The 16,090-nt window shown below is 42.1% G+C and overlaps 1 protein-coding gene across 2 annotated transcripts in view; it reads left to right on the forward strand.

Annotated features, from left to right (window-relative positions):
• The window catches only part of CCDC61 (coiled-coil domain containing 61), a 597,856-nt gene that overhangs the window by 256,534 nt on the left and 325,232 nt on the right, over positions 1-16,090 (forward strand). For both annotated transcript variants that reach the window (XM_078660929.1, XM_078660928.1), the window contains exon 7: positions 10,175-10,257. In XM_078660929.1, coding sequence (XP_078517055.1) covers positions 10,175-10,257 — 83 coding nt within the window. The remainder of the gene's footprint in view (positions 1-10,174; positions 10,258-16,090) is intronic.

The following is a 16,090-nucleotide window of genomic DNA, read 5'->3' on the forward strand; positions in this document are numbered from 1 at the left end:
TACACGTTATCCAGGCGATGGGTTTCTTGATAACCTGAAATAGAGGTCACCCGATTTGCCCTGCCAGGGACATCCTTCCATCCTCTTCTCTCGGCTTTTCCACAGTATAAGCCTTGCTTATACTGTGGAAAAGGATCCACCTGGATTATACCTGAGCTTTGTTGTGAAGCCTCATTCGTTGGGGCCTTTATACGCCCCTTATTTTAGAAAAACCTGCCCCGCTCTGCGCCTTTCCTACTACCAGTGTATTGTCCCACACCTTATTGTCCATCTCTGCCCTGATGAAGGTGTAGCCCCGGCTGGGGCGACGCACCGAAACGCGGGTTGGCGTTGTTCGTGAGGGGGCAGCTGGATTGTATCTACCCCTTTGATGATTTTGTCCATTCTGTCATCTAATCATCTCGTGGCTGCTATTTATATTTTGATATCATCTGTGATATGAATAGTGTGAGTGATGGTTGAGTTGTTATGATGAATTTTGGAATGCATGATGGTATGATTGTGATGTATGAATTTGGTGTGTGGGACTTGATTTATTGATTTATGTTTTATCAAATTATGGCGTGGTCTGGTATTTATCATGTTTGTCTATAAATTGATGAAATGTTTCTTAAAATACAATTACCATATATTTTGTACCATTTGATGTGATCATTTATCTTAGCCCTTGGTCTGCTCCGGTGATAGTGGATTAGTAGAAGGTCCCTTTCCCAGGGCCTTGTTTGAAAGTGCTGGGCAGGTATTTCTCAGTCTTTGGTGTTCTATATTTCCCCTGCTTACCTGCCTGTATCCTGTCAGGGGCCCCCTTCTTATTAGTAGTTGCCTTTCTACGGTTGCCTGACCAAGCTTCCCCTTTTGTCACCTGGTGTGTCTAGATTCCTTAAAGGCATGTAGCATATGTTTCCTCCATCATTCATTATGCTCCAGTGGGACTTGAATTTAGTTCTTATCTTAATGTGTTCTCCTTTTGAGCCACTGCACAGCTACCCTGTATGGCTCCTAACTCTGAAAACTGTCTTCCCTGTGGCAATAATATCTGACTGGAGGGTTAGCAAATTGCAGGCGTTTTCAGTTGATCCTTCATTTTACCCAGACAAGCTGGTTTTCGAATTAGAGCATCTTTTTTGCCAAAGGTGGTACACTTTTCACGTCTGGTAAAACATCACCCTCCCTACCCTTTTCCCCTCTCCTCATCCTTCTAAAGAATAGAAAAGACTCCATCGTCTGGATACAAAATGAGTGTTATCCTTCTATATTGATCATACTAAAGAATTCTGGGAAGAAGATCAACTCTTTGTTGGTTTTGCAGTGGCAAAGAAAGGGAAAGCAATTCAGAATTCAGAAGATAACCATCTCTCGATGGAGCACCCTCTGTATTAAGGTCTGCTACGCAATGGGCAGGAAACAGCCTCCTTTGGGCTTACAAGCTTGCTCTACCAGAGCTGCACTGGCTAGAGGAGTTCCATATCGATCAGGCAGGCACATGTGCATTGTTGCCTCGACAGCCAGGTCCTGCTAAATGGGCATTTTTCTTGTTTGGTACTCCAGACTTATTAGTTTAAAAGACCCACCCCCAAATGTTATGGAATATATCAGAAGAGCAAGTTACTTACCTTCAGTAAAGATCTTTCTGGCCGATACTCTCTCACCTCCGATTCTTCATGAATGGCCCCTACCCCGCCTTCCCTTTCTATTAACTGGCCTCTTTTCACATCTAAAAAATACAAGGTTTTGAGATCTGCGCACTAAACATGCCAACCTGCTGATGGGCTCTTCGCCTGTGGGCGTCGACAGGCTAGAAGGCAATGGATGTTTGCACACATGGGTGCTACTTATATGGCTCCGCTCGTCAGTTCTGGAGCATAATGACACCAGGACAGAGCTGCACTACACACCCTTCCAGCAGGAAAACTACTTTAAAGTTTCCAGATCCAGTCTGACCTTTGGGATATATTCGTAAGGTGATAAGTCTGTGGTTAGACATAGTATCCACCAGAAAGATCATTTCTGAAGGTAAGTAACTTGTTCATCTCTCCAATTAAATCGTCTAGTTGAGAGATTGTTGGTAGTGCAGAAATCATTGTTGGAGCTGTGCTCATTTCTCCCCTTTTAAAAACATTTTGATAATATTTTCTGTACATTTTAACTCAAAGAAGAATTAAAATGGCCACATGCAGCTCCAGATGTGATGTCACAACCACACTGACTTACTAAACCAAGATTGTGTTGGATGCAATAATGTGTTTCACCTGATAGGCAAAAGTCAACATATGGGCTCAAAATCAAGCAAAATAGTGCCATCGGATGCAATGATTTGACACTCCAGGATTAAAGTTAGGATTTTTCTCAGTTTAGGAGTAGTAAAGTTAGGACTCCTTACTTTAGGACTCCTAAATGCCTTCTGTGAATACCGAAAGTCAGATTCAGATTCAGATTCAAAATACTTTATTCGGTATATATAAGTATATGACCATATAGCAACAAAACATCAAAACATAAAATAGTACATATACAAAATATATTCAGCCCATGAATGTGAATATCAACAGTAACAATTCCTAAATCTTCAAATGCAAATACATGATAAAGTGCAATTTTATCTTTATAAAGCATGTACAAAATTTGCAATAAAGTGACACATGCTAGTAATTAATAAAAATATGTGCAAAATTAGCATTCGGAAAGTGCAATAGTCATCTTTTAGTTTTATATGCAAAAACTAGCGATAATAAAATACATAGGAATTGGAACACAGGTTAAGAAGATTAAAATGCAAAATCACTGTTGCAATAATGCGCCCAGAATGAAATAAACTTAATGCACAGATCTAAGATTCATAGTGTCACTAGTGCAAGTACTTAATAAAGTGCATTTTTTTATCTTTATAAAGCATGTGCAAAATTTGCAATAAAGTGCCACATGCTAACGATTAATAGAAATATGTGCAAAATTAGCATTCAGAAGGTGCAATAGCCATCTTTTAGTTTATGTGCAAAAACTAACAATGATAAAATGCATAGGGATTAAAACACAAGTTAAAAAGATTAAAATACAAAATCACTGTTACAGTAATGCACCCAGAACAAGTAAACTTAAAACACAGATCTAGAATTCTAGAATTCATGGTGTCGCTAGTGCACTAGACACATAGTGTAGCAGGGAGGGTTATTGTCTTTCCCTGTTATAATGATATAAAACATTCCGTTCAGTTTATTCATAAAATCATCGATTTCCGTACAGATATACATTTTAAAATATATGTTGCTATGCAGAAACATATATCTGGGCTCTGCAGATTAAACAATACCTGCATAGCTGTCTTAGTGCATCGTAATTTATTGGATAAAAAGATGGGTTTTAGATAATATTTCCTCATGGAAGTATAAAATTTACAGAACAACATAAAATGGTGGCTACTCTGTTTAGATACCCCGTCAGAAGGGCAGGGAGAGGTGCTGTGCTGGTTAATCAGGGGGAATGCCACTAAATGATGTACAATGCCCAGGCGGAAGCGAGTTAATACAAAACGGTGTGAGCTTTTTGTAACTGATGTTAAGTATGGTTGAAAGCCTTCGCTAACGCTATACTCCTGGTAAAAGATAAAGGTTTTTTGTTTCACACATTCAATGGATCTAATATTTTCCATATGTTTTAAAAAGGATACTGCGAGCTCCTTTTTGGATACACAGGCCACCGACTCAGGTTCATGAAAGGCACCGATTTCATAAAGTGTTTTATACCAGTATTTAATATGGCCAAGCCATGGTATACGTGAGCAATGATCGAGCCTTAAACAGTCCGTTATCACGTCCTGGGTGAATTTGGTTTCGGTCTTCGACCAAATTGATCGCCATAGGGCCAATGGACGCAAAGCTGTTAGATCCTTGACATGTCTTAAGCCCACTTCCCTATGGATTATCACAGTAGAAGCCGAGGCCGGGGCACATAGCAAGCGCTTCAGAAATGAGTTCTCCTCATTCTGGATTAGCGTGCCACTTTGAGTATTGTAGCCCCAGACTCCAGCCCCATATAAGGCTGATGACAGACACCTTTTGAGTTGTAGATCGACACCATCTCCTTTATTCACCTACCCCCTAATTTAGCAGCAAATCTAAAAACACTACTGGTATTCCTAACCATTTTAAAACGTACACTTTCTTGTTCGTTGGCCCACCTTCCATCCCCGGAAAATGTAATGCCGAGGTAACAGAACTTATTAACAGTTTCTAACTTATCCCCTTCTAAATAAAAAGTCCTGTTTTTCCTAATCTTCTTCCCGCATGACATTACGAATGTTTTACCTTTATTTATTATCAGTTTCCTGCCATTTATGAAAGTCTGAAATTTATTGACATTTAAGACATTGCAGGCCATTTTGGGTACGGGACAGGAGGACCGCGTCATCCGCGTACAACAATATTGGGATGGGGTTGCCATTAATAGTAGGGGCATCGGCTGGAATTAATCTGAGGGTTTGGTCAATTTGGTTTATAAATAGAGAAAATAAAAGGGGTGCCAAAACACATCCTTGCCGAATGCCTCTATTAATCTTAAAAAGTGGGGTACATTCACCAGCTGGACCAAATCTGACTTTACTAGACACATTTTCGTAGAGTCTCGCCAAGAAGTGGATGATCTTGGCTAGTGCCCTCATGTCTAATAAAACTGGCCATAAAAAAGAATGTTCAACTAAATCAAAAGCAGAACTCAAATCTGCAAAACATAAAAATAGGTTACCTTCTTTAGCTTTTGTATATTTGCTAACTATAAGCTCGAGGTTTACGCACTGCTCCATCGTTCCCAACCCCCTTCTGAATCCGTACTGCACTTGGGATAAGATAGCGTTTTCTTCAACCCAAGTTTCTAATCTCTCTAAGAGAACTCTACTGAGAACCTTAATTGACGAGTCCAGAAGGGAGATGGGACGGTAGTTGCATGCCTCTGACCTCGAGCCTTTCTTAAATAGAGGAACAATAATCGACTGACCCCATGTCTGTGGTAACCCGTTTTCAACAGCAGCGTTGAACAGACGTGTCAGTATGGGTGCCCATAGGTCCATTTCATGCTTATAGAGGTCCACTGGTACCCCATCGGGCCCGGGGCTTTACCGCCCTTGCTTTTTCTGAGTCCCTCGTGTACCTCATTCAAGCTGATGTTTAACTGCATTTTCTGCCAATTTGATTTATTTTCTTTGATTGTATCTAAAATTAACCCATCTGAATTAAAAATCCTAGAAAAATGAGTTATCCAGGCGCTACAACTTACATGGGAGGTTATTTCGGGAATATTTTCTTTTTTTTAAAAAGGGCAATTGATTGTTTCCCAAAATAACTTGTGATTTTTAGTAGATGCCGCCATATCCAGATTGGACCATGCCTCGTCTTGTAGCTCCTTTTTCCTCCTAGCTAACGAGGTCTTATAGTTTTGACGCTCTTCCCTATTTTTTACTATATCTCTGGGCTTGACATCTAGGGCGGTTTTTAGTTGAGTTAATGCCAAGGCACAGTTTTTATCAAACCAGACCTCCTTGGTTTTTCTTGGCCTCCGGCTCCTAGCGGTCAAGAGACCCTCGATTACCACATTTATTTTTACGAAGTTAGCAAGGAGACTAGCAGGAATCACCTCAATGCCTAAACAGTAGCTTATTTCTGCGGCACATTTATGTGGACATCCATCATAAATTGGTCGGGATTAGTGTTAGCCCATTTTATTCTCATGCCGTTTGGTCTTTCGGCTGAGATCCCTTGAATATGTCTCCCATCGTTATAGGTTTTACGCCCCCAACTGTGTAGTGTGAGTGAAATGCTGTTGTGGTCACTCACAGTTTGCTCAATTAGAGTAGGCCGAGCCACAGGACACGAGGACATGATCAATATTAGAATGGGCATCCCTTCATTTAAATGATGGACATTCTCTGTTATCACTATTTTTTGTGCAATCCAGCAACTCAAAGTCCATTATTGCAACTAGATTGTTTAATACATTTCCAAAAACGGTATGAGGAAAATGATTATATGGAGTGCCGTCTCTACTATCCTGCTCGCCTAGATGACCGCAAATCCCCTTTTGTGCATGTTTACAGGCTTGTATGTTAAAATCACCTGCCCAGACGATAACTGGTGGGTCTCTGGATTGCGATAAGGTTCTTTCTATTTCCCTCCCTATGTCTTGTATTATCGGTTCCTGGTTAACTCCCAGAATGTTATTGTAAAAATTTGTTATAACCAGGTCCCTACCTTTTCCATGTTATAGACGCAATATCTGTGCGTACGGGACAACCTCGGAGCAACTCCCAAATTTAAAGTCAGTGAGCTTGGTTGATACCAAGGTTAAAAGCCCACCCTTTGCCCTACCTGCTACGGGTGTTACTGCAGTTACATGATATGATGTGTACCCCTCCAGATGAGTTTGTTCTCTAGTCCATGTCTCCTGGAGACAAATTATATCGTACCCTCGATTAATGAAGCTCTTCCAGAATGGGGTAGTAAGTTTTCCAGTAATTCCCGCAATATTCCATGTGGTAATGTTAAGACCTTCATCGTTAGTATTATATGGAATAATGTGGGGTTGGACTATTGCTAGGCTATCTATTAAACAGGCATCTGTGGCTGGAGTTGTGTCACATTGGACTGTCATTACAGGTGTATGCCTGCCACCTCCCACTACTCCTTCATCAATATCCACGTCCTCTTTATTTAATCCGGCCACCTCAAGGTCAGTTTCAGATCTAAACAGAGTCTCCTTAGAGGGGGCCATGTGTCCCTGAAGGGCCTTTCCCATACTATCAGTTTTTTCGATCTCTATGTGCAAGAATACAGGTTTATCACTAAGTCAATCTATATCCTCTATCGGGTCGATACCTGAAATCTGTTTTAGGTGGGAATTAGAAAGTTGTCTCTGGACTTGGGTGTGGTAGTAAAGTTATGGGCTATGTTATGGTACTTAACTCTGGGATGATCAATCATTCGCACTTTGTGTTGCTTGCCTGACTGGCCCCTATAAAAATAATCTAGCGGGAGTAAAGTAGTATTATATTCCCAGTTAGAAGGTAATGGCGCATTCAAGATTGAGTCCCTGGCCCATTCTGGTGTTCTGAAATTGATAACGATACAACAGCCGTCGTCAATTTCCTTTTTGCTGGGACCCAACCAGCCCACTCTCTGAACCATGACTATCTGATTTGCCCCTTGCATAGGGAAACCACAATTTCTAGAAAGCCAGTGTAATGTCTTGTTTTTGAGCGTTGCTTGATTTTCGAATTGAGTGGGCTTTAATTTTGGAACATTAGCAAGAATCGCTACGTAAGCACTGCTTTCAGGGGGTAAATTTATAACCGCGGGAATTATGTTATATGTTTTTTGCGTAGGGACTTGCCTTGCTAAAATTAATAAGTTCTGGGCTAACTTTCTTAGGCTTTTCTGCAGTGACTATTTGCCCTGTATTTACAGTATGGCCATTAGGTGCTGCATTTTCCGGGGTATTGACTGGGCCAGTTGGTATGGTACGATTGTTTACTCTCAATCCACCATTAGCTGGTTTGTTCAGGGGTTTTTCCTTGGGGACAATTTCCTGAGCTGGCTTGACAGGTATATTCATGTTTTCAAGCATGTTTGAGTGGGCTATGCCTAGCCTTTCTAGGTTTCCTACCTTGTCTACTAGAACCTTTAGTCTTTCCACTATCTGTAAAGTTAGTGACTTTACTAACTGCTCAATTTGGGTCATAAGGTCTGCTACAATTAGGGGTGGTATTTCCTGTTGGGTGGTGCACCTATCTTCATTGGGCTGCAAGTCAGAACTATTTTGTGTCTTGCTCCTATCACCCTTTTGTTTAAAAAAAAGGGGTACTATTTTCTTCTGTCTACCCCTTGGTTTCCCCCGGAATTTGTGTGCAATCAGCAATTTTCTACTGGGTGCTGGTTTACCTTTAGAACTACTGCCACCTACATTTTGAGGGATATTCACATTATCTATCTTATCTGTTAAGTTAGTGTTGACATTACTGCATTCATTCAACCTCTCCAGATCATCAGATCCATTAATTAAAATAGGGGACTCCTCATCTGTTCGCATATTGGGAGTTACTGATAATCTGCTTTCTCGGCATGGAAAGTCAATGGGGGGTGATTGTTGCCGTATACTAACACAGTTGTGATCTTTCCCTGGAAAGTCTGCATATGATTCCATAAGAATGGAGTCCTGAGAATACACTGTATTTGCAGATGTATGTACATGAATATCCCTATTTTGGGTGGGTAGATTTGATAGGCACAAGCTTGGCGGTAATGACATTCGTCTCTCAGTACTTTCTATTGCTGTAACAACGACCCCAATAGTTTTTTGTAGCATTCTATCTATCGCCGTCAGGCTTGGTAGTGGAGTGATAGCTAGGTCTTTTTTCCTTGACGTTGAGCGTGTTGACATAGGGGTGTTTAAGCCCATTTTAGACTTCGTCGCCATTGATATACGTATAGTGCTGTCAACTAGGTACAATTTTGTATTTTTCGGCACAGTTTACCTGATGCAGACAAGAGTGGTGGCCCAGCCCAGCCTCCTCCTGCCCCGGACGGCCACAGACGGCCCGCCCTTTGCCCGGGCATCGCCCGGCGCGTCCTCGCGGGACGAGGTAACAAACGGTGCTTTATGCGCCTCCTGGCGCAGGATGATGAGGAGGGCGGCATCCTGAGTTCGAGGCTGCTGGGTGATGTAGTCCTGACCGGCAGAGCCAAGCCCGGCCAGTCAGGAAGCAGTAGAAGCAGGTCGCTCGGCGGAGCAAAGCCCGGCCGCTGCACAGGAGCAGGAAGCTGTTTTAACGCCTCAGCGGAGCTAGGTGAGCTCGGCCGGCGTGGAATCCCCCTTAACGCTGACACCGAAAGTCTTAAAGTTAAGATTTTTCTCAGTTAAGGAGTAGTAAAGTTAGGTCTCCTAACTTTAGGACTCCTAAATGCCTTCTGTGAATACCGAAATAAGTAAGTGCCTTCTATGAATACCAAAATGGTAGTAAGTTTAGAATTTTGTCTTAAGTTAGTTCTGTGAATCGGGCCCGGAGTCATGAAGTAATTAGTCATATATATGTTCTTCAGGTTCAGAGAACAAGCAGCACTAAGCTTGGTAATTACTTGTTATGAGTGATTAGAAGGAGAGCCAGTACTATCCTTAGGTGAAGTGACATTTTACCATCTTCCTCTTTCATTAGCGAGTCTGCATTTGATGCTTTTAGGGCCTTTAAAATTCTGCAGTATTAATTACAAGCCAAGATTATTGACTTTCCCAATATTTGTTTTCCCCCAAGGAGAATACATTAGAGAAAACAACCAAGCCCATTGGAAAAGATATTTTTCCCCCCTTTTTGCAATGTTTTCTTGTGTAATTTGCAAGTCCTATAAAAACCTGTATGCATATGTTAAAAGCCCATTTTCCATGGGATACCACAACACCTTGGTTGCAATTTTCCCTATCCACAGCCACACTGTTTTAGATGGGACGAGGCCTAATGCAGAGCTTTGCATGGCTAATCTGTCCTGCACCAGGCTTTAGGCCATGCAGTGGGGGTGTTTAGTTGGGATGGGATGTTGAGTGGAGTGTCCAGTCGCAGGTAGAGGCCTGCGGCAAATACCTGTAGTGCTTGGTCGAAAACCATCCTTAGCTGCAATTAGTCCCATGAGAGGTCTTGCACAAGGGCTCAGTCACAGGCAGAAATTAATTGAAGGTGTTTTCGTGGCATTCTAAGTGCATGGGTAGAGTATACTAGATTGATAATCTGAGGCACATATTTACATTTTTTAACATGGTTTATTCAGGGAGTGGCTAGGTGATTGATACATTTAGAGATTTCTAGTGATTTAACATTGAATCTTTCCTAAGATTGCATGCTCTTAGATTATTCCTTTGCTTAAGGGCATAATTATTTATTTTGTCAGCATGTGAACCTGTTGAGCTTTCCAACACTGGAAAAATGCAGTTAAAGGTAAGTAGAGATTTTTAGACCTTCCGAAGAAAATAAGTGACTTTTTCATCTTGAATGTTCTGTTTAGAACATTCAGCTCACCTGTTCCCGTATTTAATTCCAACATACTTTTTCGAAGAGTATGTGACCTTTTTAATGAGATTCTATTTTATATATAATATATTGGTACATAAATTTGTAGTAGGTAACATTCTACATGTTTATTCATAGCTGGAGGAGGTGAAGGCTTCGGAGAGGAATCTAAGGGTCCGTGTAAAGAGTCTGACAAATGAATTGGCGATGTACAAGAGAGGGTAAGGGTCTGTTGCAAATTTGATTGGCAGATTGTTACTGTATTTACACTGCACAAGCATACCAAAACAACTGATCTATGCATTGCACACAATACTATACAGAGCAATAAGTATGGCATAAGTTTAGAGGACACTGAAGGGCAATGAAAAATGTTTTCAGTGTAATTCTGAGCAACTGGAAAGACTTTTAGGAATAATTATTTTTTCACATGCTGTGAACTCTATTCCTTACTCGTTTGGCTTCCCATCATGGAATGATCCCTGATAGATATGAACTAAGTATATCTTTGCCTTAGTGTCAGCGCCCAGAAAACATTTCAAGAGTTAACATTTTAATTTTGAAAATTATTTTGCAAATAAAGCATACAATAGTTCCATCTTTTTAAAGGGGCAATTATAAAATACTCTAAAGTTTATTTATTTTATTTGAAAGGTTTTATATAGCGTTGGCTAGACCTTGAGGTATCAGAGCACTTCACATGAGTATCAGACCATAGTTGCAGGTTAGATCATTACAAAGGTTACACAGTTATTAGAGCATGGCAACATAGTTACATGTAAGGTCGAGACAAACGAAAAGGACATATACGTAAGGGAAAAAGCAGGCAAGGTGGGAGATTCAGGGGAGGGGGGTAGGAGCAGGGGAAGTAGACAGAGAATGAAGGGAGCAAGTTCAGATTCATGAGGCTGAGGAAAAAGATCATGAACCCAATGAAGGCCAACTCGTTGACTGCAGGGTTCTCTGTAGAGAACACGTATGTCAGAGGGAGCAGGCATATGTTCTCCAGAACGTTCAGGATGAAGTTAAAGTGGCACAAGACTTGGTATGTGCCGGTGGAACGTGACGTGGCACGATAATGATTCCAGTAGGCCACAGCCACCAGGAAGCAGGATGCAGAGTGGAAGCTAATGCAGAAGCGCCAAACATACCTTTGTGGGCTTTCCCTCCCAATCGAAGCGCTAATGGAGGAGAGATAATTCAGAACCCCAGCTCATCAGATACCAACTGCGCTCCTCCGGTCCTGTACTCGCTGAAATTACCGCTCCGATTTTGTGACCGCGGTTGGTGTACAAGGTAAAGACACGATGAATCGCCCAAGGAGACAAATAAATCTTGCTTCGGGTGCGCTATCTTAGAGCCAGGCGAGATATCTCGTAGTTCAGCAACGCTCATTTTGGGGTAAATCCGAATATACATTTTTTTTCCTCACCGGACCTCAGATGACGATGGGGACATGATGATTCGACCATAAGCAGGATGCAGAGTGACCTCATCTGCCCGCCATAGCCTCCTGGAGAAAAAAGAAACACTCAGTCCGCCATTTTGGTTCACTGGGGAAGATCGAGACATCAACTCAGTGAAAAGTCCTTAATTGCCGATATCCCATTCAGTTAAGGATATCATTAGATGCAGCAACCATTCCGATGTGAAATGCCATATTTCAAGCATATATGGTGCCATCTTCAGGGGGGATCCAACCCTTATGTTCCGCACTCGACAGAGCGACTTGATTGAACTGGGCGACCTGAGTTCTTTTTCACTTCCTCATGATTTGGTGGATGTTATTTTATCGGCCAAGAGTCACTCCACCAAATCGGTTTATGCTGGCAGATGGACCAAGTTTAAGTGGTGTTGTGAGAATTCTATAGACTCTTTAATGGCCGGTTTTCAGGTATTTAACGCTTTGCTCTTTCTGCTGCGCAGTAAGCCATTGCAGTTGCAACAGTTAAGGGCTATTTGTCTGCCCTTTCAGCATTTCTTTGTTTACCTGATCAGCCTTCTCTGTTTAGGTCCCCTATGGTGTTAAGGTTTTTCAAGGGACTTACAACTACCCTCTCACTCCGTTCATTATGCCTCAGCGGGATCTACATTTAGTGCTTACTTATCTAATGTGTTCTCCATTTGAACCTAGTTATCCTTTAAGACTGCTTACTTTTAAAACAATTTTTATAGTTGCTGTAAAGTCTGCTAGAGGAGTTACTTAGTTGCTGTAATTGCTAAACCTCCCTTCGTGACTCTGTATCCTGATAAGCTGGTTTTGAGAACCAGGGCTGCTTTCCTGCCAAAGGTGGTTACTTCCTTCTACTTGGGTCAGTCCATCACCCTTCCTACTTTTTGTCCTCCTCCACATCCATCTAAAGAGGAAGAAAGACTTAATCGAGTTCACCCCAAAACTGCTGTTTGCTTTTATGTGCACAGAACAAGAGATCTCCGACTGGATGATCAGCAGTTTGTAGGCTTGTTGTTACATGGCCAAGAAGAAAGGAAAAGAAGTTCACAAAAGGACTTTGTCACAGTGGATCATCCTTTGCTTTAAGATTTGCTACGCCATGACACTTTTCCTCCAAAAGGTATTGGAGCTCATTCCACTAGAGCTAAATCTTTTTCATCTGCATTAGGTAGAGGTGTTCCTGTAGTTGAAATCAGTAAAGTGGCAACTTGGGCTTCCCTCCACACTTTTGAAAAATACTATTGTTAAGACTCCTAAGTGAGGATTGGCGGTCACTTTGCTTGTTCTACTTTGTTGGATTTTTTTGGTATAGGCAGACAGGCACCCACTTGTACTACTGGACTGCTTAGTATTCTATTCAAAAGGTGAGCAATCTGTAGGTAGATGTAACCATCTCAGAAAAACAAGTTACACTTTCCCTGGTGGGTCCAGTATCTACCTGCCAATTCCTCACTTACCCACCCGCCTCCCTGTTGCTTGATATACCAAAAAGAAGTGTATTTGTATATTTTTATTTATTTCAGTTTTTATATATGTTCAAATATAGATTTCTACATATATTCATCTTTGATTTAAAGCTTAAACTCTGTAATTGCATTTGTGATGTTGATTTCACCCGTTTGCCTCAATGGCATGAAACAAATGGGTGGAAACTGACGTTAGAGTGCCGACGAGGTCTTCTTATGGCTCCAGTGACGTCATGTGGTGCCACATGCGTAGCCATGGGCACTGTGACTCCCCTGTTGGGATGGGACAGCTGTCGAAAAAGTTTCTGTGGAATGCTGGCATACTGGGCTATTCAAAAGGTGAGGAATCCACAGGTAAATATTGTATCCAACAGAAAAAGCATTGTCGAAGGGAAGTAACTTGTTCTTTTTGCACAGTCAGAACCAGAACGCACAAGAAGCATCACAAGTTTCTCTTGCCCATAGAACAGGTATAGTATAGGCAGCAGTGCATGCCTTCTTCAAACACATAGTGTATTGCATGGTCAGCAACAGTGCTAGCTTTCTCATAAAGAGATTTACAACTACTACACTTTCAGCCTTATGGCAAGGTATCCTCCCATTCATAAATAAACCACAGACTGCAGCCGATTAAAGTGGGTCTGTCATGGAAGAAAGGGATCTTTTGCCTGGAAAAAGTGCACAATTGTACTTACACATATGAATATGGCTTTCAAACTGCAGGTGAGTTAACATTCTCAAAAGGTCTTATACACTTAAGGCCCAGTCAGTCCAAAGCTCACTACTTCCCTTCCTCTGTCCACTATTCTCCAGAGGTGAGCATCTCCTTCCGGTGGCAGCGTGCCGTCACTCCACAACTGCACCAAACTGTTGCTTGGTGCTGGCAGAGAGCAGCAGTGGGGGCAGGCTGGGAGGGTAACTGTCTGCAAGGTAGGTCCCGAAATGAGAACGCCAGTCCCTCCACTCCCCACACAAAAGAGTTCCCAGAGATTCATTATAAAGGCTATGACAATGGTTGACTTTCTCACATTCTCTATTTGAGAAAACAGCAGCAATTACAAGATAGGCCTTTATTTCAGAATCAAGAAGCTCTCAGACGACTGCCTGGGTTTCCAGTAGCCTTTAGCAACTTTGGAAATGGACCCTTACAATAAAAATGGTTGCCTCTTTCTGCCACTACTGCACTGCAACCAGGTGGCTGGGGAATATTTTGAACTGTATGCAAGTTATTGCGAAGAATTGATAAATAATGATATTGTTGATTCTGTTTCTTTTGGAACTGCTGGTGTATAACATACAATTTCTCCTCCAAAAGAATGAAGTGGAGCAACTTCAGAAACATCATTTCAGGAGAGGAAAGTTGACCTAGCAAAAGAGGAGGCAACTTGGGTTAATCATTTCACCGGCCTCTATGAAAGAGATCTGTTAATGGGGGTAAAGATGACGAGAGGTTGGGAGTGGCTAATAAAACCACCCCAGGACTGTTTCCCCTGAATATGAATTTTGAACTTTCAGAGATCGAAGTGGCAGTAGGTGAGAGCTCTGGGGGGAAAGCCCCGGGGCCTGACTGGGTACCTGTAGACATTTACAAATCAAATGATATTTTATGGGCCCCCCTCCTGACAAATGTGCTAAACGGCTCTAACAAAATAGGATTTTTAACAACCTGGCAGGAAGCCTTAGTGATCCCCATTTTTAAAAAGGGTGATCGCCAAGACCCAAAATGTTATAGGCCCATATCACTGCTCGACTCGCTAATGAAAGTGGCTGGCAGGGCGATACTAAACAGACTACAGACGTGGGCGGAGGATACGGGTGCACTTTCTATATATCAATATGGCTTCAAAGAAGGCCTAGGTACAGTCGAGCAAGGTCTGAACTTAGCAATTGTCATTGGTAAATACGTGGTTGCAAAAGGGGACAAGCTTTTCCTGACTTTTGTTGACTTAAGCTCTGCTTTCGACTGCGTTAGTCACGAAATACTATGGGAAACTCTCTCCCACTTAGAAATTGATTCCACCATTATAAACTTTATTAGGTAACTGTATCGGGGGGCTGGCGCTAAGGTCCGTTTTGGCTTAAAGGGAGAATGTACTTCGAAATTCCCAATTGAAAAGGGCGTCCGCCAGGGATGCATACGGGCTCCGTTTTTATTCAACCTATACGTTAATAGTGTAGCATCCCATCTGACAGAAAATCGGCAAGACTATCCACAGTTTAAAGGGAGACCGGCCCCAATCCTGCTATACGCGGACGACGCGGTTATCATGGCGCGCATGCAATTGGGACTTCAGAGATCACTAAACTCCTTCTCTGAATTTATGAGTGCACGGGGTCTAAAAATCAACACTAGCAACACTTTTAGCATGTCCTGTCCAAAAAAAAGCAAGGCCTATTGTAATATTTTTATGTCAGGGAAAAAGATTGCTTCAACTAAAACCTTTTCCTATCTAGGCATTATTTTTGATAATAATGGGCAATGGGCTGCGGCCGCAAGCGCCAGGAAATTAGCATTTTCTCGTGCAATTGGTGCCTTGCGAAATTTTGCTATTAAGCTAGGGGGCAGACCAGTCAGAATTCTTATAGACAAATATAAGGTAAAGTGTGTGTCCACAGCAATTTACGGGGCAGGTATATGGGGTATAATGGATATTAGTAAGATTCAGGCGTGTGAAAACGCCTTCCTACGATATTTATTGGCAGTACCAAAGTCAACCTCCACACACGTGTGTCATAGAGCTGGGTATTGTCTACGTGTCGGACCTTATAAAAATGAGCCCAATCCTATTGTGGCATAGGGTCTGGGTTTCCCAAGAGACAGGGCTGAATAGGGATATTTTAAGGGACTGTCTGGCCCTTCAAGGGTGTATGAAAATTGAGTGGCTAAGATACGTGAGACGCTTCTTAACAGCTATAGGTCACCAGGAATACTTTGATAATCCGCTTAGCATGGCAGTTGTGACCAGAAAGAAACTGAAGGATTTATGCCTCACACATCTGGAGGACTCCAGGTGGCACTGGAGGGTAAGAAGCCATCAGTCATGCATAACCACCTGCTGTTAGATGGTCCGGGTCTGCAGAAATATCTATCACTCACCCTGAGTTGTTTTACCCGGATGTTACTTACTCGTTTCA

This window comes from Lissotriton helveticus, chromosome 9 (genome assembly GCF_964261635.1).
Source record: "Lissotriton helveticus chromosome 9, aLisHel1.1, whole genome shotgun sequence".
Lineage (NCBI taxonomy): Eukaryota > Metazoa > Chordata > Amphibia > Caudata > Salamandridae > Lissotriton > Lissotriton helveticus.